At 34.8% G+C, this 22,534-nt stretch overlaps 1 protein-coding gene across 8 annotated transcripts in view; it reads left to right on the top strand.

Moving 5' to 3' along the window:
* RIMS2 (regulating synaptic membrane exocytosis 2) overlaps positions 1–22,534 on the top strand; it is a 617,446-nt gene that overhangs the window by 463,578 nt on the left and 131,334 nt on the right. For 5 of the 8 annotated variants that reach the window (XM_087447556.1, XM_087447561.1, XM_087447557.1 and 2 more), the window contains one exon: positions 14,134–14,306. In XM_087447556.1, the coding sequence (XP_087303682.1) occupies positions 14,134–14,306 (173 nt within the window). Of the gene's footprint in view, positions 1–14,133; positions 14,307–15,168; positions 15,421–22,534 lie in introns of all 8 variants that reach the window. The other 3 variants (XM_087447558.1, XM_014788104.2, XM_087447555.1) reach the window with 1 other exon arrangement.

The raw sequence follows: 22,534 nt of genomic DNA, 5'->3' as shown, positions 1-22,534 counted from the left end.
CAAAGTGTTGGCAGGTTTGGTTTCTTCTGAGACCTCCTTGGCTTGCAGATAGCCATCTTCTTGCTGTGTCTTCACATGGTCATTCCTCTGTGTGTGTCTCTGTCCAAATTTTCTCTTCTTATGAGGACACCAGTCATATGGGATTTGGACCCACCCATATGACCTCATTTTACCTTAATTACCTCTTTCAAGACCCTATCCCCAAATATTGTCACACACTGAGGTACTAGGAGTTAAGATTACAGCCTATGAATTTTGGGGATACTCAGTTTAGCCATAACATATCTCTACACAGTAATTAATGGTTTTTAAAATTATCACTTTAATGCATTATGAAAGCATATTTCGTTATAATGTGAATACAGATGTTAAGGCAGCTAACTGTAGCTATTTTATTTCGAACTTTTTGATTTCTTAAAATTTTGTTGCTTTTCTCTTTCTATTTTGCCAACTACTTTATCACATTCTAGGAGATAAAATATTTTGTTTTTGTGTTTGCAAGTTCATTTTTAAAATTATTTTTCTTAGTCATAAAACCACATTTAAATTTAAATATGGTTTTCTTAGCCATCATTTCATGCTGACATTCAAGCATATGCCCCTTTTCTTTACAAGAATTTGAGAATTGTGACCTCCTACTATATAATCACATGTCAAGCCAGGAAATGTGAAAAGGATATTTTTTAATTATGAAGAAGTCATTTGAGATGATTAAGACAGCAACTTACATGTTATAGAACACTATAAAATTACAGAAGAATTGTAATTTCTCCCTTTTTAGTAAATATAGTATTGCTAAAAACTGACAAAAGAAAGAATTTTAAATAAATTGCATCCAGCTAACTGCTGCTAAAAGGATCAACTATGGACAATAACTGCTATTGCCAAGAGCATAATTTCTTCCTGTATATTGCCTAAGAACACACAGGGGAAACATTTTTCTTTTACCTTCAGGGAAAAAAAAAAATGCATTCATTTTTGCCTCATCAAGCCTTCAGAGTTACTGGCTTGCTAACAACTAGAATACCCTACAGGGGATACAAGGGATGAATGATAATGGGTCACCAAGGGGAAAGAGATCTTGCTTTATAGAATCAAGGAGGATATGGGAAATAAGAAAGGAAGAAAATGTGATAAATAGGGCAGAAACATTCTTTCCAACTCAGATTTCATGTGATCTAAAAGGGTTAAGTATGGACATATAAAAAATTACAAATATAAGAATATTCAAAACAACAGAGATGCGAAAACATATATATCTTCTGAACCAACCATGGCATTTATCACCTCCTAAAATACATATATTCTGTCTTATATGGTGATTATTTGCTTATTTCTTCTCTATGTTAAACCATACGCTTCTTGAGAATGGGCACTATATTTTATTCATCTTTGTAGTCTCTCCAGTGGCAAGTACTTTGCTTTGGCTATAATAAGCACTCAGTGGGATTTTTTTGTGTGAATGAATAAGGACATGGGTGCTGAGTGGAAGCTAGAATGACAGGGGTGGTGTATGCTTGGAAAAGATTTTAGAGGAGGTGATTGTTAAGCATTTTGTATCAAGATAAGGACAAGATATGAACTTCAGGAGACAGTATGTGTAGATTATTGAATAAAAGTCAAAAGCAAATTTTCTAATAGGCATATGTTTATTAATTGCTGTCTAGAGTTAATCATACTAGAAATAATATGGAGAAAGAATTGGAAGATTTCAGTTCTAATTTTGATTCTATTATTGATAAGACTTAGGATAAATTGCCCAATCATCTCCACAACCCAACGTTTTTTCTGTGTACAAATTGAGGAAACCTTGTAATTTATAAAGTGTCACACAAATATATGGTACTTTGGAGGCTGCATTAAAAAAAAAATCACTATATATTAACCCTTGGGTTTTAGGCAACTTCATCGTTAATTAAGCAAATCATTTAATCTTATAGTCTAATCTTTAAAATTAGGTTTGAACTAGGTTTTCTATATTTCATTTCTTTCATCAAATGTTTCCTTCGTTGATTCTGTAATCTCTGATCACTCTCAGGCTCTCTACTAGATATATTCTCACAAACGATTGAATCTATACATTTTTGAGTTAACTTATGGCATAGTAATTATGATTTAGAGAAAAAATTTATATGTACAGTGTTTTTGCCTGTTACTTCACATGAAATAATTGATAGCTAAGTTTGAATTGACACTTAAGTCAGAACCTTTAGTCAATTAGGGCAATCAGTCAACTAGGGCAGCATGGAACCATCCACACCTATAATTTCAGTTTAATTTGGTTGATCTAATTTGAACATATCTACAGTTTTATTATGTAATAACTTTGTTCATGAACACAAAAATTAGTTGTAGTTTTTCTTCAAATGGAAGTATTACAGATATTATTTATTGGCAAAATAAATTTGCTAATGTTTTCCTAAACATGTAATTTTAATTATTTCTATTTTATTAATTTTAAAGATTGTAGAATAATACTCCAGTCTGGAAATAATATAACTAACCTTGAAGTATGTCTCATATGAGAGTAGGAAATTTTGGCTGGGTGGTAACTTCAGGAGGTAGAAATATTGTATGTAAAAGGATGTAGAACGCAGCCTGGCACATGGGAGTACCTAATAAAGGTAGTTATTTTTATTATTTATTGTAACATGTGAAGTAGGGATAATAAAAAAACCTTGCAGTTGAACTTCATTCTGATGGATGAACCAAAACCCACCAGCTCAGTACAACTTCTTGACTGACAAAGAAAATGGCTATGATTTTCTGATTGGCCCTTTTCAGGTCATTTTTGTGACTGGGAATACTCGCAGCAAGGCTATCAGTCTTCAGGGTCCAGTCGTATAAGAACATGTTACTTCTTAAGCTCCTTTACATTTTCTGCAAAAAAAAAAAATTACCTGATTTTTAAATGGGATGTAAAGGAGTTATTTTAATAGGACATAAAACATTTTTTTAATTCAGTTTAGTTTGTATGATAGTGTTTTTTTTATTATTTTAAAGTTTTACTTCTTTAAAATCCATCCAGTTATAGTTATAGATAGTGTGGTATTGTAGTGTTACAATTGTAGTGTTATTTTCATGCTGTTTTTGTATTCTGATTATACATGTCATTTTAGATAGAATCTTCAAAATTTCAGAAAAGGAAAAAAATCTTTATTTTATAGTGTTATAAACATTTCAAAAAGAAATGACTTAGGTTCTAAATATGCTTGCGTAGTATCCCATTAAAAGTGAAATTATAGTTTACAAATTTTTTTTTTTTTTGGTGAGGAAGATTCACCTTGAGCTGACATCTGTGCCAGTCTTCCTCTATTTGGTATGTGGGTCACTGCCTTAGCATGGCTGACCAGTGGTGTAGGTCTGCACTGGGGATCCAAACCCACGAATCCGGGCCGCTGAAGCGGACTGTGCTGAACTTAACACTACACCACGGGGCCAGCCCTACACAAAAATTTTAAATGAAAAGAAATAGAAAAACTTTAATACTAACAAGTTGAATAATCTTAGTCAATTCACTTTACTTCTCTGTCTCTCAATTTTCTCATCTATAAAATGAGGAAGCTAGATGACACCCTCTTTGAGGTCACTTTTAGTTTTTTGAATGACTCAGTAATGAGCGAATAGCTAAAAGTATGTTTCAGCACCAAGTAACTTTCTTGGGCTTTTTGCTTAAACAGTGATTATAGAAGTCCTCTTTTCTATATCTGAACATATTTTGTAATCCTGGGGAACATTTAGTAACTTTCTCTTTTCTGCAACTCAGAACTGCACGCCTGGGTTGTCTCTACAGCTGATCAACTGGAATTCTGGATCTGGTTCTGCAACGTTAAAAGAAAAACAATTGCCAGAAAAACAATCAAGCAAATAACAGTAAAATGAAGGACTGAGTGAATGAGGAAGGAATAAAGGAAAGAAGGGATGAAGGGACGGAGAAATGAGAAAAAGAAGAGAGAGGATTAAAGGAAAGGAAGGAGAGTGGGAGGAAAGGAGAGAGGCAGCCGAGCATAATCCTTCCAGAATAGGAGCTCATAATCAAATTAGTGAAAAACATGTACATAAGTAATGCTCACACAAAATAGGCTGTGTTAAGTGACATAATAAAAGTAAACTGTGAAAAGGAAGCATAAAAAGAGAAATATTCATTTGGCTTGGAGAAATCTGGGAATACACTGTAGAATAATACATGAGGTGAAGGACATGTCAGGCAGAGGGGAGAGCTTAAGCAAAGTTATAGAAGCATATGAGCACAAGCCATGTTTAACGAATAGCTAGGTGTCCTTTAGAATGGAAATATACAACAAATTGGGGAACATATTAGGAACTAAGAATGGGAAAGTTGGCTAGGATCACATTGTCGAGGGCTTTGAATTACTCAGTTAAAAATCTAGAATGTTGTTCTTTGCAATCACGGGCTTTGAAGATTTTTGACGAGGTCACCAATATGAACAAATTTGTACTTTTATAAGATATCTCTAATGGTATACTTAAGATGTATTTGAAAAGGAGATTAATGACAAGGAATCCCAGTCAGAGGCTTTTGCTGTAGTCCAAGAAAGATGTAATTGTTATTCCTTGCCATGTTTTGACTGTTCACTCCACCTCAATTGGTCTTAATGCAAACCCAGCTGATGCTGCTCTAACTTCTCACACAAAGAATAAGAGTAGTGGCTCTCTTCCCAATTTTCATCATCGTGTAATTATACCTGCCCTATGTGTGAATTTGAGGGGTCAGAGCAATGCTCAGGCCCTTTCAGGTATTTCAACACTATATGGTTATTCAGGCTATTATTTAGCCCTGATTCTCTTAGATACAAGTACCTTGAGTTACTCTGTTACTTTCTAAGGTACAAATATTTGAAAAGGAGTCCCATTTCATATCCCTAATCCATTAAATTTTGTTGTGTTTCTGCCTGCTTTAGATTCCCAGGACCTTGGTCCTACTGCTGTATTCTCGTCTCATTTCTGTTGCAACTTTTGGGATGCTAGCTTGCCACTCAATATCTGTAATGTATCCACCCCATATCCTAATAAAAGATGTAAATATTCTCTAAAAAGTACAAAAATCATATAATAAGCCATGTAATATTTAAAGATATTACAAAGGACCAAGTATCAGGAATTCTTATGACTAAGGAGAGTTTCTTTATCATATTTCTTAATTCTAGCTAGATCTTACAGGTTTCTAACCTGAGGGCTTGGAGAAGCATTTAGTCATAATGATGCCATAAGTGCTTTAACAATGAGTCTTCTCTCTTCTAGAAAAATGATGGGCTCATTGGTTTGGACTATCAGCAGGCATTCTGTTCTGTCTCTGGGCTTGGATATAAATGAAATGTTGTATATATCAGAATGAGAGATTGTTATTAATACGTTTAAGGGTCTGGGAAGATCAGACTTTGAGAACACTTCTTGATTGAGGCAGAAATTTTAGATGACATTTGTTTGAAATAACAAAGGGCATAAAAATAAATCTAAGACTCACTAAAGCTGTTGAAAAAGAAAAAATCATTTAACTTATGTGGATATATATAAATCAATAAATGACTAAGTCTTAATACATATTATCTGTAAATTTAAAAAATAATAGGTGTCTTAGATGTTGGGGAAAAGAAAACTGATATATAAAATACTTGAAAATTTTTTGTAAACCATAAAAATTATTCCAATTTTAGCCAAATTTAGATTATAGCCAAATGATGATGAAAATTGAGTACCATAATCTAGAGCTTCCTTAATTTCATCATAGACTACACCTAATTATTGTCATGATAAATATTTACTATATATTAAGATCTGTCATCTCATTTAAAGCTCACCTCAGGCTCAGAGAAGTTAAGAGACTTGCCCAAGCTACCAGTAAGTGGGAGAGCAGTTACATATCCATATCTTTCAACTCTGTATCCCATGGTCATTACGATATACTGCCTCTTCTCATCAAAATTAGATGACTACATTATGGTTTTCATCAATGTTGTTGGTTAAAGAATGTACCCTTATACCATAAACTCAGAAAATATTTTTCTGTCACAGAACAGGATGAGTGGTATATCATTTGGGTTTGCATTCAGATGTTCATAACAAAAAACCTGACAAAATTATCTGAATAAATAAGGATTTTTTTTTTTTTCACAAACAAGGGATTCAAACAGCAGCCCAGGGCTGGTACTACTGTTTAAGAGCTGTTCTTAGAGCTTATCTTCCTGTTCCCTGTTCTTCGAGTAAGACATTCATCCCCATTGTCACAGAATGACTACTGCACCTCTAGGCTCATGTTTAAACTTCAATCAAAAAGAAAAGCGAAAAGAGAAGGGCAGATGTCCATACCAGCTGAGTCAGCCCACTGTAATCAGAAAAGTAATAGCTCTCTCCAAACCCCACCCCCTAGATTCTTGCTTCTATCTCAGAGGCTAAACTCAAGTCAAATGATCATCCTCACTACAAGGGATCCTGGAAAATGAAGTTGTTTTATTTTGTTGTTGTCGACCACCAAAATAAATCTGGATTCTTTTAGTAAAGAACAAAGGGGGAAAAAGAATATTGGTAGGCATTCAGCAGGAACTGCAGTAAATAAATAGGTGTAATAGACTCTAGTTACCAACATGAAAGACCAAGGACCCATTCATAAGCCCCAAATAGCTAAATATTGAGATATTTATTTCCATAAAGTGAGTAAGCCATATTTCTTGAATAATTAGAGTGGAGAGTATTAGAGAAGGAGAAGTCAAAGATAACTCACAAATTTTCTAGATTTTAGTTGGATAGTGAGTCTATTAAATAATGCCAGGAGTATAGGAGATACAAGAACAGCTGGTTTGGGGTGAAAGAGAATAAATTTGGTTTTGGCCACATTGAATTTGATGTACCTGCAAAACAACATATGGGAGATGTCCTGTTAGCATCTGGAAATACAGATCTGAAGCTTGGGAGAAAGGTGAGGGCAAAAGATAAGGATTTATTAGTCATTACATGGTGGTTAATATGAATAGATAATAGATTAGATCATCCTGGAAGAATATGTATAGTGAAAAGAAAAGAGGGCTAAAGATTAAAATTTTGGGAAGATATAATTTAAAAGCAGGTCAGGGAACGTGAAGCCAGTGAAGGAGATTAAGAAAGATAGTCAGGGAGATGGGGGAGAAACCATGAGTGACATTATCTGGGAGCCATTGTGGAAAAGTTTCAGGAAGAGAGAGGACTTCAACAATATTAGATGTAATCGCAAAATCAAGAAAGAAAAAAACTAAAAAAACACTACTGGCTGGTAAATTAGAATATTATTGGTGTTTTTTGTTTGCTTTTTACAACAGTTTCAGTAAATGACAGACTAGAATGGGTGAAGAGTTATGGATTCTGCGGAGGAAAGTGATAAATGCATTTGTTAAGGGCAGAAGCATGAGCTGTGCAGCTACTTGAGCTCTCTAAACCTAGGATTTTGTTGCAGAACTGGCATTTCCATCTCTGAAAATTGTGAGGAATTGATGCGAGTAGATAAAGGATGCTGTTTCTCAAGGAGCAGCTGATTACTAATAGACAGAGTTCCCGCAGAGCCAAGCCTTTGGGAAAGTTATAATTGACTACTAGCGATAATTTCTCCTTTACAAACTCCAGGAGAAATCATTAACCTTATAAATTTCCTTCAGACCAAGAGACAGTTGGCTCTTTGGTAAGTTTGGCCTATAGGCTAATGGTCACCCTTTCTCCCATTGTGGGTTCACCTTAACCTGTTCTTGCTGTTCCATCTTTCACAAGATTTCTGGATGAGTAATTCACAGATACGATATCTTATTGCCCTTTACTCATTGTCTCCTATCGAGCCTTAGTGAATCCTTCAAACAATGCATATATTCCTAAACCCCATGCCCAGAGGTGTGCACCAACTCTGTGTTTGGTGACCACTTGGTAACTTGAAATCAGCCATGGTGGGAGTATTTATTGCTCAGAAATCAGCAAACACTAACTCAGAACTTTTTCCCCTTGGGTAGCTGGTTGTTAAACATATACCAGCACACCATTGCCTATACCCACCACAGAGAAGGAAAGGATTAAGTGATTAAACTCCATTCAGCTATCATCACAGTATTTTATACTCTGATTTGATACTTCATACTGGAGATAATACTCCAGTATATAGCCCAGATAAAACAACCATTCCATTCATTTCAATTTATTAAACATTCATTGAGTTCTTACTACCTTCCAGGCACTGATCTAGATAATGGGAATACTAAAATAAATAAGACCATCATTATCCTCAGGGAGCTTATAATCTAGCAGGATGGATAGGTAGGTAGGTAGGTAGATAGATAGATAGATAGATAGATAGATAGATAGATAGATAGATAGATAGATATAGATAAGAGAGAGAAATACACGTGATGAAATTATAAGAAAGGCGTTAATAAAGTAGTTCAGGAACACTCAAGGCAGTGATTGATGATTCTTGAAGGAATTAAGAAAGACTTTTCTAGCTGGGATTTCGTGTGCAGAATATTGTTTACAAGGCTAAATCTTAAATTAGCCCTCAATTTTCTGTGGCCTTTCCTCTCGTCTTCTGCCTCCCAAGTAGAGAACTTATCACACAAAACCCTCTTTAGGAGTTCTGTCTAAACAAATTATCTCTGACAAACAGATTTTTGCCGAGTACAGCATTCAAATCAGGTACTGATAAGAGCTTTGGCTACCACACAGAAAAAGTTATCTGGAAGCATCTCCTCAGAGAGGGAGTACCTGCAATTGCGGTGCTATCAAAAGACGACAGCTACTTTCTTTGAATTATGTTATGAAATAAAAATAGGATAGCAAAAATGAGAGCATCTTCTTACTCACATGATTATTTAATTGACTCCAGTGCCAAGACTCGCTCTGCTCTCTTCTTGTCTCCTCTACACACCCAGGCTGATACCAAGAGCCCTGCCCAGGACCTCAGCTTCTCCTTTCTTTTCCCAAGATTGTTTGCCCTAAGTTTTTTCCTCTCTTTTGATCTACTCATTGTGTTTTCTCTCTGAATATGATGAATATTCCTCCAAGTACTTCTTAGTGGCATGAAACTTGTTTTTCTTCAAACGTGGGCTTTCTTACTGCCCAGTATTTTGCAGTAACCAATTCTTAGACTAGAGTTGTAGACAGCAAATTGCAGTTTTCTGGTGAGATTTATTAAATTGAAGACAAACAGTGCTTAAGGGAACTCTTGTAATCCCACCCACACGTTTTGTCGGAGAAGTTCATGTACAAGGCTCAAATAACCTGAGTTGCTAAGACGCTGTAGAGAAATCAAACTAGGAAATTATCTAACTTCAAATGAGTATACTGGAAAAAATGAAAATTTTATTTTACAAATTTGAATTCACTTTTTTATCAGGAATATTATTCTAAAATTTTAATAATAACTTTCCTTTCAATAGAGCTTTGCAGATATGCTGTTACTTTCCACTAATGTTAGATAAGTAGAGAGAGCATTAACTTTTCCAGGCCACTTAAGAACTCTTTAGAGTCTGGAACATCCTGAAGAATAATAATTTCCTGTAAATTTTTCTAGTTCATGATCTGCTTAATAGTAATGTACAAAACATCAAAATGTTGTTAGGAAAAGCTTCCTCACTCTTTTCCAAGATTTTAATGATCTCCAAACAGCAGTTTTCAGCTGAGATAGTGTAATCTTATGCAATAAGTCCTTTTTGTTTTTGTTCCATTCAAGAAAATGATGAACATTGTTCATCTGTCAGCTATAAACTAATATGTACTAATTGTTTAAAACAGTGTTTACTGTATAGTGCCAAGACAACACCTGGATCATTTCCTAAATAAATGAACTTACGTATTCACATTCATAACTCATTTCCTTGGTATAATAATAATTTAGCTGCTTCTGTCTCACTGTTTATATAACTTTTGTTTATTATACTTTAGGAAAAGCAAAAATACATTTATGAAATGCTAAAAAAGAAACCATTTAAAATGTAAACTCCAGTATTAGGTCATTTATTACTTTGATTTCTGGGTTTTTTGTGAGTTGTATGTGTGAAGGTATTATATTCTAAATATATTCAAAATATGTTCTTCTGAAGTTTTATTGATAAAAATATTTTTCTATTATTTCTCACTTTCCAGATTTCTCATTCTGTTTATCGTGTGTCTGTTTGTAATGGAACCTGAGCTATGTCCCAAAGGTAAACATGCTCAGTTGTTTGGAAGTAGACAGACAAATGCACTTGGTGCAAGCTGAGTAGATAGCAGAAGCAGCAGCAAACTAGAGCTTTCAGCTAATTTTGTTTTCTTTATACAAACTATTCCGTTCAGTGTCGTTTTATTTATGATCTGCCTTAGGCTCTGGAAATGAGCAACAGCCGTGTGCTAAGCACACTCTTGGGTATTTTGAAAATATTGTTTCTCTTACTCTTCATGAGAATCCTTAAAATGGGATTTATCCTTATCTTACTGGTATGAAAGCTAAACCTCAGAGTTTAAATTAAAGTAAAGTAAAGTAAATCTTTGACTCTTAGGTGCTAAGAGAGTTACAAAGATAAGGGAGATATTGTCCTGGCCTTTTGGACAGGGTTTGAAAATTAAACATAAACACACACACACACCCCCCTATAACAAGAAGTAGCATGTGATGAATTATATAAAAGGCATAAAACTATGGTATGTGGAATCTTATCTTTCTTAAATTTTGCATATTCAAAATTTTAGCTCAGCAAACTAGACTATCTGAGAGGTCTTAGCCAAAGATATGTGCCATTTATACCATATATGTTTTAAAAAACAAAAAGTTTTAAATCTTAAGCCTTCGGCTAGCCTGTGTACACCTATGAATCATAGCAACAAGATCAAAAATCATGACGACCTAAAAAGACAAAGGCTAGAGTATGCAAAGTCTGAATCCTAAATACTGAAATTCAAAAGTCAAGTAAACAGTTAGGATTCAGAAATGAAGGCAAAGCAAATCAGACAAGAACCAGTCAAGGAGAATGAGATACACAGGTGCCAGGCAGCTTTGGATATCAAGATAAAGTACCAGAGACAAAAGTTTAAAATGAGACATCTTCTGTGTCAGCCAACAAGTGTCATATGTTTCCTGCTGAGATAAAGCTATCCCTCATTCTGCAGCTGGGAATCAGTAATCCCAGATAAGGTGATGAGATATGGATGAACCTGGCCAAATAGGGAATGTGAGGCCTGAGGACATACTAGGACTCAGTAGAAAGTTTGGTTTAATATTTAAATTTTGCTTTATAAACATGTTTTCTGAAACAAATCTATTGGATATGTGTAGAAATAATTATATTTTTATTCTATCTTAGAGCAGTCCTAAAATAATATATTTAACATTGAGTATTTCTTCCTAATATTTCTTTTGGTAAAGATATTCCTAGAATTGATACTAAGCCAGTATTCAGCTACTGTCTAATGTAGTCATCATCATCATCATTGTCGTCATCATCGTCATTTATGAAACACTTGTTTTGTGTCTGATATTGTGCTAAGTGCTTTACATACATTATCTTATTTAGTCCTTGCAGCAAACCTAGGAGATGGGTACCATTGTTATCTGCATTTTAAGAGATGAAAAGCTGGAACTCACAGAAGCAATTAGCCCACAATCACAAACCTAATAATTTATGTAGCCAGAATTCAGACCAATGATTCAGTCTCACTTCAGAGCACGTGATCTTATTGATTACATTATTACCCCTACTCCCTCTTAGAGTTAAAACTTATGGTTTTTCATTTGAATTTAGATGATATAATAATCCCATGAGCAAAAGCAAAGAAAAAAATATAATCCCAAAACTGCTTTTCTATTCAATGATGAATTATTTTAAAAGATGTAATAGCAGACTGCTTCTTTTTTTTATTATAAATTATAAGAATGAGAATTATAAAGTCCTCTAAATATAGTACAGTATGTATCTAATCCTCTAATACAGTACAGTACAGTCTCTATTGAAGAGGTTAATAGTTCTGAAAATTTTCTTAAAACATCCATTTTTCACATAAAGGAAATGTCCAAAAAGTATATAAATAAAATAAAATACTTCCATTTATGTCATGACTTGAAGTTAAATTTACTTTTAATAAATTTGGTGAAACATATATAAATATCCAATGTATTATACATGTATGTGCAGATATTCTCTTAACCCACACTGGCTAACATAGTAATGTTGGATCTACCCATTGAAATGCTGTTCTAGGCAATGGCTGAAGACATTGCCAGTTAAGATAAATTGTTTTTGATATTTTAAAATGAGTTTAGCTTAAAAAAGATATCATGAGGGCCGGCCCCGTGTCTTAGCTGTTAAGTGCACGTGCTTCGCTACTGGCGGCCCGGGTTCAGATCCCGGGCGTGCACTGACGCACCGCTTGTCCGGCCATGCTGAGGCCGTGTCCCACATACAGCAACTAGAAGGATGTGCAGCTATGACATACAACTATCTACTGGGGCTTTGGGGGAAAAAATAAATAAAAACAAAACAAAACAAAAAGATGTCATGAACTAAATGTTCTCTAAATAAATCCACTGTAAATAAATAATCTTCCCTTTAAAAGCAACATGCGGATTCTATTTACAAAGATATTTCCTGAAAAGAAGGCAGCAATTTTTTGAAGAATTTATTTGTATTCTTTTTGATAATTGAGAGTTTATCCATTAAAGTGAAAAGGTAAAGTGGGCTAAGAAAGGCCAATATCTCACCTAATTTGAATGTATATTTCTAGATTAAGGTTTTGATTATTAAAATTTTATGGAGCCTTAGAAATAATCCTTTTATTTTATATTTGAAGAAAAGGATTAGTTATTAACTCAGAAATATATAACTAGTTACTGGGATATCCTGGGGGAAAAACCCAGATAATTTGAATCTGATCGAATATTTATACTATACCCTATTACCATTCATTTTATCTTAGCCAAATGTTTATATCTAGCTAATATTTGCAGTGAATTGTTATTCATACAGGGACTATTTATTAGGTGATGATTCTTCAAGTCACAGTAAATGGTTTATATAAGATAATCATCTTTCCAAGACTTTGTGAACTTTGCCAGAATCTATGATTAGAAAAATCTCCATTATAAAATTGATTAGATAAGGATGTTTCAGTATTATGTTTGAAGTGCATACAAACAAAGAAAAATCTATTAGCAGATATTCTTTTAACCCAGTAATAGCCATCAGGTAGTAATGATACAGTAATAATACTGGGTGCATTTGTTTATATTATGCCAGATACCAGACGTGTATTATTTCTAATTTTCAAAACAACCCTGCAAGGAAGGTATTATTATCCCTATTATTTTATAAACAGGCTTTTAAAGGTTAAATAACTTGCTCAAGTTTACCCAGCTAGTAAGTTTGCCTTACTCCAGGTTTTCCAGACTCCAAAATCTATTCTTTTTTACATCCCAAATGTCATTAACATAAAACATTTATGATGGTTTTCAGTTGACCAGAATATTTGAACACCTAGAACACCCTGCACCCTGGCTGTGCCAGATAACTATCTGATTATTTCAATTCCAGGAAGTTGAACCTATTGTAAATAATAATGACTTTTTCTAATATTTCTAGGATTCATCAAAATTCCAGCAACCATTCAGAAATTAAACTTTCTCTTTTCTCTTGGCTTTTCTAAAAAATGTTAGTGTTTTAATAATTAGGTTTTGTGTTATCTCTAGGTTTTCAGTGAAGCATACTGGATTAAAGAGAAAACTGATGGCTGCTAAAATTGGTTTTTAAAAGTTACAACGGCAACTTTTATCATACTTTTTTTTCCAAATTTTATTAAGAAACAAAATAAATTCTACTTCCTAATGTTAAGCCAAATGTTTATTTCCCAGATTTTACCTAAATATTCTTCTCTGAGGCCATTGCTGTTGTGAAACTATTTTAATGGCCTTCATTGGGGTGTGGTGAAAATGCTCTAATTGCCTTTGCTAAAAACAAAGGTTTCATATAAACTGAATTTTTCTTTTAGGATAATTGCCATGCACTTTTGTTTTATATGCAACTGAGTGGGGTTCTGCAGTATCCTCTGTGGACAGTTAAAGTGCTGAAATAGGAGAAGCTAATAATTGCTCTGTGTGGTAATACTGACAACTTCTGCGTATTTGTCAATCTGTGTCAACAGTATCGATCAGGATGGGATCCTCATAGAGGGGCAGATAATATTTCCACTAAATCTTCGGACAGTGATGTAAGTGATATATCTGCGGTTTCAAGGACTAGTAGTGCTTCTCGTTTCAGCAGCACAAGCTACATGTCTGTCCAATCAGAACGGCCAAGAGGAAACAAGAAAATCAGGTGAGTAAGGGGCCTTGAGCAGGAAACTCCTCTAAATATGTTTTAGAAGGTCTTTATTTTTCATAGATCAACATAAAAGCCTTTATTTCTAAGAGGTTAATATATGTCAATGAGAACTTCTGTATATATTACTTTTTATTTTGTTTTGATCTACTTTTCAAACTTCTTGCCAGAAAAGTTTTATAGAACTTATAACAATTCTCTTACAAGATTACTTGAAATAGTCATTAGTTATTTTTTCATGTTTGCTATTTAAAAAGTAATTCGGTTATTATTATATTTTTACTGAAATTAAAGTGATGGTTAAGTGAAGATATGAATTATTTAATGTTCCATGGAATGTGAAAAATAATATTTTGGAGGGTTTTTTTCCTAGCTGAATACATTTCAGTGATTCAGAAAACATAAGAATATTACTTTTTAGTAGAATGCTCTCCCATCCTCCTGAAACTTTTATAAATGTGTGGAAAAGTCCTCAGCTTCCCAAGAAAATTGATAAATCTAATATATGTTAGTATAAATTTGCATTTATCACTTGACCTATAGATTTTATGGGTACTTGAGCTAAATTATTTTTTTTACTCCTATTGGATCAAAAAAAACCTATAATGGAAAGACCACGATTATTTTCCATGAGACTTTTGTAACAGGAAAATATGACTTAAAAAAAATTATGATTAAGTGGTGCTTACACACTGCTCTGGTATACACTGGAAAAAGGTTTTCAATGTTTAAAAGATGTAATTTTTATGTTTTAGTAGTTTTCATTACCTTTCTGTTTAATTTCATATGTAGTTTTTCTTGACTTTTTCTTTCTTTTTTGTGTTTATTTGCATGCCCTCAATTTGTGTTGCTTTCAAAGGCCGAAGGGAATAGAAGAGGGAGGGAAAGAAGGGGATAAGCATGAAGAGATAGTTCATGAGGAGGAAGAGGTAAAGGAAGAAAGAATTAATGAGAATGGGAAAGAGAAAGAGATTACAAAAACATGTAATAAGGAGAAAAACAGAGAGTCAGGAGATGAGGAAAAAACCCAAGACATACCTGAGCAAGGGAAAGAAAAAGAACAGTGGAATAAAGAGGATTTGCAGAGGCGATTCTCACAAGATGATGACAGGTAAAATATGCTTTTTTTTGTAGACATTTCCCATTAGTAATGTAGTCTTTTCTTCCTACTCCTAAAAACTATTTTGCCATTTACATTTGGTTTATTTTCTTGTGTTTATTTAGCTTTTAATACAACTAAGTAATATGTTGGCAAATTACTATCAAATCGACTGATTTATTAAAGTCTTTAATTTTTATCTGCTACCTCTGAGAGTCTGATTTGGTTTTCAAGTTCTTCATAACTAGCTGAATCAAACTTAAATTTCCCTTCAGTTGTTTTAGCATGAATTACTGTATATCTTCCTCATTTGTAGAGTCAAAACCATTAAAATGAGGTTCTGAAGAGACTGAAAAAATTTAGCCTACCTTAGAAGAAATATTACATACTGGAAATGAATTTTTAAAAGTGGCAAAATAGCTAACAAAAAGTAAGCTTTATTCAGTCTCTGGCTCCCTTGCCTCCTAGTTTTTTGGTGGGTTCTGATGGCAATCTTGAGTCCTGAGGAAGATCGTGAAGCAGGGACAGTGCTCTTTGATAGTCTGAAAAGAAAGTGTAGATGCCCCAGGGCTTATTAGAAGGCAAACAATTGGGTTACGCCCCTCTTGAAATTCATTTAGCTAGAGAAAGTGCCGGAGAAGGGAGTTTGAACAGAGAAAGGCAGGGAAAAAAGCACGAGCAACAAGCCATAAAAACGAGTATGTTTTCATTTTCATAACACAAGGCACTAAATATGAAGCTATCTTGACGGTGCTGTACAGAAAGTCAAATCAGCGCAGGTATGCAAAAGGACTGCATCCTTCTGCCTGAGGAGATGAGGTTTCTCTAAATACATTTATCTGAGATGGAGAATTGCAAATCATGTACATTTTGGAGGAACTGGATTTTCTAATAGTCCATAATCTGATTTTGTGTTAGTACAAAGTCTGCTTGATAAGCATACCCTATTATAGGCCAAAGTTTGCATTATTATTTCTAAACCCATTCTCAATTTGTGCTTTACTCATAATTAATGAGAAAGATAATTGGGACCGATGTTTACCCCTTTACAATTCAGTGGTTTAGTCTATGATACTTCACTTTTTGTCTCAGATTGGTGTGTTTACCTATATCTATGCTCTATGAAAGTTTATGTATAACAGACTTTAAAGCTAAAAATGAATCTTAAGTTAGGCATATTTTGTGATTTGAGTCTAAACTAGTAATTTCAAGTCAATTTATCCAACTTTTGATAATTACATTAGTTTATTAATGAAGACCTTTTTTTTGATTTGTTGGGCATAGGATCCTTTCATCAATTCACAGAGAAAAGCTTCCAAGGTTTCCTTGGAAAGAGACATAGAGTTTCCTTTCTTCCAAAAGCGGAGCAAAATGTGCTTCTAATGTGTTTTCTTTTGTATGTACTGTATATAAATGAGAACACATGAGTCCATTGGTGTTTGCCTGGTGCCCAAAGCCTATGCCAGCTTACCTGGCTTGGTGGACAGAGGTTTAGAGCAGACTATAACCTTAAGTTCCCAGTTTTTTTGTTTTTTTTTTGTGTGTGTGTGTGTGAGGAGGATCGGCCCTGAGCTAACATCTGCCAATCCTCCTCTTTTTGCTGAGGAAGACTGGCCCTGGGCTCACATCCATGCCCATCTTCCTCCACTTTATATGGGACTCCACCACAGCATGGCTTGACACGCGGTGCGTCGGTGCGCGCCCAGGATCCGAACCAGCGAACCCTGGGCCACCGCAGTGGAGCTCGCGCACCTAATCGCTTGTGCCACCGGGCCAGCCCCTAAGTTCCCAGTTTTTAATATTACTTTCTTCATCATGTTCTTCGGGAAAAGAGCACATTATTTTACAGGGAAAGGGAAAGGTGGTATATTCCTAGCAATCTGAATCATCAAGGCACTATACTTAGCTTAAGTGACTATAGAATACTTCTGGAACTGTAAACTAAAGAAGGCCAGGCTGATCTCGCCAGGGAACATATATTCCACAAGATGGCAAGAAGTATCAGCTGCAATTATTTATAAGAAAATGTTGGTGTCCCTAATTAATTATTGCAACATAAGATCTTGAATTTGCTTTCATTTTTTAGAATAAAACTAACAATCTTTATTTTGAGAGAAAATATGTCTGAGTACTACCAGTGTCATTTTTTTGGTACTTGATGAACACAATCATAGATTAAATGCTAAAAACAGCAAATGTGCTTATACAACATTACTGGAAATAATTTTATTCTATGAAACACCATTGACATTTTATGCCTTTTGTTTGTAATCTAAGTTTTATAAGCGAAAAATATTTTCTGACTTCAGAGTTTAAGTATTTGTAGCAATACTAGTACTTAAAATTAACACAGTGACTGCAATGAACAAAATCCATTATAGTTGCTATTTTCATTACAGTAATTGGATCTCATTGCATGGTACAGAATTATGTTGTTTCTGTTATAGTAGTTTTCATTAAACTATGTCTTTTGAGTGTACAAGTACGAAATGAATAGCAAAAAGTAAATTCAGGGGCTGGCCTGGTAGCGTAGCGGTTAGGTACACACTCCACTGCAGCAACCCTGGGTTTGGATCCTGGACACACACCGACACACCACTTGTCAAGCCATGCTGTGGCGATGTCCCATATAAAGTAGAGGAAGATGGGCACAGATGTTAGCCCAGGGCCAGTCTTCCTCAGCAAAAAGAGGAGGATTGGCGACAGACGTTAGCTCAGGGCTAGTTTTCCTCACACACACACAAAAAAAGCAAATTCAAAAAAGTTCATTAAATGTTTGAGTATAATATTTTTTCCATGTTGATTAATAAATGATATATTCCTATTTAGCTATTTATATTTACATACACATATATAGGTCTGGTAAAATGCTCCTGTATCGTTAATGATGACATGGTAAACTCTAGAAAATCCAAAATTATATTTACCCTTTAAAAAATTTTTTCACACTCTGTGTACATGTATTTTAAATTTGACATCTATTTACATTTGCTGATTATATATCAAATTATGCGGTAAGCTGGCCCAGAAAGGAGAAATCATTCATTCAACCAATATTTATTAGAAAGTTTCTCAGACATTGTACTAAGAACTGGAGATAGAAATGAAATTAAACATTTCCAAACTCTAAGCCTGAGAGTGAAAGCAGTTTCTTAGCCTTGTGTGGATGGATGTTTAAGGAGAGCTTCATATCCAAAACATGTCATCAAGATACCTAAACAAATTTACAAGGATATTTGACAAAAGAATTTGACACGGAAAGGAGAGATCTTAAGCAAATCCGCTATGGAAGATAGAAAAAACAAATACTGAAAAGTACAATATTGTCAAAGCCAACAATGTTGATAGCTTTGTGATCAAACTAGACTCATTCATTCTTCCAAGCTCTGTTCTGGAGACATAAGACAAAAGACTAAAATTCAAGAAACTCGTTCTCTATAAATTTTTAGTTCTCAGGAATTTCTGTAAATGCTATGGAATTATAATTTCTCTTTTTAAAGAGAATGTCCTTAAGAAAGGGAAATTTTTAAAGGAAAAAGATGACATGAGTTCAAATTTTCATGAATAGCTGTTTTTTTTTGTTTGTTTTTGTGAGGAAGATCAGCCCTGAGCTAACATCCATGCTAATCCTCCTCTTTTTTGCTGAGGAAGACTGGCTCTGAGCTAACATCTATTGCCAATCCTCATCTTTTTTTTTTCCCCAAAGCCCCAGTAGATAGTTGCATGTCATAGTTGCACATCCTTCTAGTTGCTGTATGTGGGACGTGGCCTCAGCATGGTCAGAGAAGCGGTGTGTCGGTGCGCGCCCGGGATCCGAACCCGGGCTGCCAGTAGTGGAGCACGCGCACTTAACCACTAAGCCATGGGGCCCTCCCCATGAATAGCTGTTTTTAAGAGGCTGAAACCATTTGAATTATCTAATAGCAAAACATTTTTATAATCTTTAGAAGGGCAAGCAGAGTAATTGTTAATGAAATGTTTATTGCTGCTAACATATTAGTTTTAGATCAGAGTTAAAAATGTGAAAACACATTTTTGTGACTATGCAATATAGCTTGATGCATACAGCATATGTATGCCTGTGTTATAGACTTCTAAAGGGGAAGCAGTATGTCTCATGAAATTAATTGTGACTTAGGAATCTAAGATACCTGGATTCTCATCCTGACTCTGAAACATGTACCTACCCACTTTATCTGTCTGGGCTTTTCTGCTGTAGAATAGAAGAATGGATTCCTCATACTCCCTGCCGTAGTTTAGCTGAACAGAGAACACAGAGAACATGAAAGTAAGCATCTTCTGTTATACTGATGATTTGCCTTTATTATCATGAACTCAAGAGATAGTTGGTTCTGTGACAACAGAACTTTTTCTCCACTAGGAGAAAAACAGCTCAACATAAGTTTCTGTCATTTGGCAGATGTTTCCAAAATTTAGACAGCCAGTGTTTAATACTCCATTGATCAGGTTGTGTGTTTTGGTTTTCTGGAGTATGTTTCAGTGCTAACTCATCTCAGAGGTCATGTGGACAGACTGTGCTCTTCCACTGACGTATTACTGACAGCCTGTGTGTTTTCTTTTCTTTCTTTCTTTCTTTCCTCTCATTGAGGCTATCTTCTAGATAATACCACTGAAAATCTTACAAGCTCAAGTAACTTCTCATCTGTTTTATGATTGTGCATGAAAAGGGAACTTTTAAAAAGCACTTGAACACCACTCTTAGATTTGTGATTCTGCAAGTTTGGGATGGGGCCCAGGAATTTGCATTTTTAAAACAAACATCCCACGTGATTATGATGTAGGTGGTTATGATGCCATCCATTTTCTCTTTTGGGTTGCTCATATTTCCCAATGCATTTTAAGGTCAACTTGTCAATTTTTGGGAAAAAATTAAAAGGCAGCAGAGATTTTGCTAGAGATTTGTTCAATTAGATCAACTTGGGAATTATTGCCATCTTAAATATTGTCAGGCCGGCCCAGTGGCATAGCGGTTTAAGTTTGTGCGCTCTGCTTTGGTGGCCCCGGGGTTCCCAGGTTGGGATCCCGGGTGCGGACCCATGCACTGCTTGTCAAGCCATGCTGTGGCGGCCTCCCACATAAAGCAGAGGAAGACGGGCACGGATGTTAGCTCAAGGCTAATCTTCCTCACAAAAAAAATATGTTGTCTTCTAATCCATGAACATGAGATATTATATTTATTTATGTTTTCTTTCTTTCAACGATGTTTTGTAGTTTTTTGCGTACACATCTTGCACTTCTTTTGTTAAATTTATTCTAAGTATTTTATTTTTTTGATGCTACTGTAAATGGAATTGTTTTATTAATTTCATTTTTGGATTGTTCATTGCTAGTGTATAGAAATACAATTGATTTTTGTGTATTGATCTTGTATCCTATAAGCTTGCTGTATTCATTTATTAGCTCTAAAAGGTGGTGTGGTTTTTTTTTTTTTTTGTGAGGAAGATCAACCCTGAGCTAATATCCATGCCAATCCTCCTCTTTTTGCTGAGGAAGACTGGCCCTGGGCTAACATCTGTGCCCATCTTCCTCCACTTTATATGGGATGCCGCCACATTATGGCCTGACAAGCGGTGCGTCTGTGCTCGCCCGGGATCCGAACCGGGCTGCCAGCAGCGGAGCGCGCGTACTTAACCGCTATGCCATGGGGCCGGCCCCAGCTCTAAAAGCTTTTTGTTAGTTCTTTAGGACATTCTGTATACGAAGCCATCTGTGATTAAAGATAGTTTTACTTCCTTCTCTCCAATCTGAATGCCTTTTTTCTTTTTCTTGCCTAATTGACCTGGCTAAAACCTCCACTACAATGTTAAATAGAAATAGCTCATGGAAAGTTCTTAAAAGAAACAGCCACATAGATTTCTGTGCATTAGCTATAAAAGCATTTTTGAGGATATTGTCTCCTGTGCCACTCATCTGTTTTAAAATAGTCTACGTAAACTTTCTTTTGAAATTTTATGATATCTCTCTTAAAGAATATATCTGCTTCACTGAAAACAAAACAATGTAACTCATTGTATTTTCTCTTTTATCTAGTCTATCAAGAAGTTCAAGTTCAGATCCAAAACCATACTAATTTCATTCAGTTTCTTGTACTACATTAAATTAAAATCATTATATATAAAAATTGACATTTTCTCTTCTGCCTCCTTTTTGAGGCTTTGCTTTTCTACTTCTATTTTATTACAATTGTGAGTTATGTAGCTTTTTGTTAAAATTGCCTCAAATCATATATGCTGCTAAATTTAGTTAACAGTTTTCATATTTTAACATGCAAACTTTATTTAGAATTTGACCCCATTACCATTCTCTTCTTGAAATGCTTTTTTATCTGAACTTTTGTGATTGTATACTCCCTTGGTTCTCCATCCATCTCTCTGGTCACCTCCATCTTCTCTGTGAGCTTTCTATATGCCCATTCTTTTCTAGGATCCCATCCTAGGCCCTCTTTTATTTGCTCTACACATTCTATCTTGATGGTGCATTCTGTTCCATGGCTTCCAGTAGCATCTATATGTTGATGATTTCCAAATCTATATTTCCAGCCCAGATATCTTTCCTAATTATCTCCCAGATCTATCCAGTCCTTTTCTGGCCATCTTCTTGTCTGTTCCAGGGACATAGCAAACTCAGCATGTAAAACTAAATTCATCACACCCCTTACCAAACAAACAACTAAAATGAATAACCTGCTCCTCCTTTGGTGCTCTCTTCCTCAGTGCATGGCACCACTATCCTCACACTTGCCCCAACCAGAAACCTGGGCATCACTTTTTACTGGTACTTCTCCTCTGAGCACAATTCCCTCCCTCCAGTCACCAAGTCTTCTTGATTCTAATGCTTAATTATCTCTGAAATATGTCTGTTTCTCCTAACCCCATTTCTACTTTCCTAATTTAAGTTATTATCTCTTAGGAAGATTAGTTTAGTAGGAAATTATTATTTTTAAAAATAGTAACCCATAAATCTGAGCTCCATATGATAATAGTGTAAAAAATGAGTAGTCAGTTTCTCTGAAGTAGTTTATTTGTGAATTGTATACTTTAAAAGGATGAATTTTATGATATGTGAGTTATATATTTTGAAAAATGCTCAAAAGAAAGTCTCTAAA

Source organism: Ceratotherium simum, chromosome 23, assembly GCF_057802395.1.
Source record: "Ceratotherium simum simum isolate JZ-2026a chromosome 23, ASM5780239v1, whole genome shotgun sequence".
NCBI lineage: Eukaryota > Metazoa > Chordata > Mammalia > Perissodactyla > Rhinocerotidae > Ceratotherium > Ceratotherium simum.
This window is presented reverse-complemented; position numbering and strand designations above follow the sequence as displayed.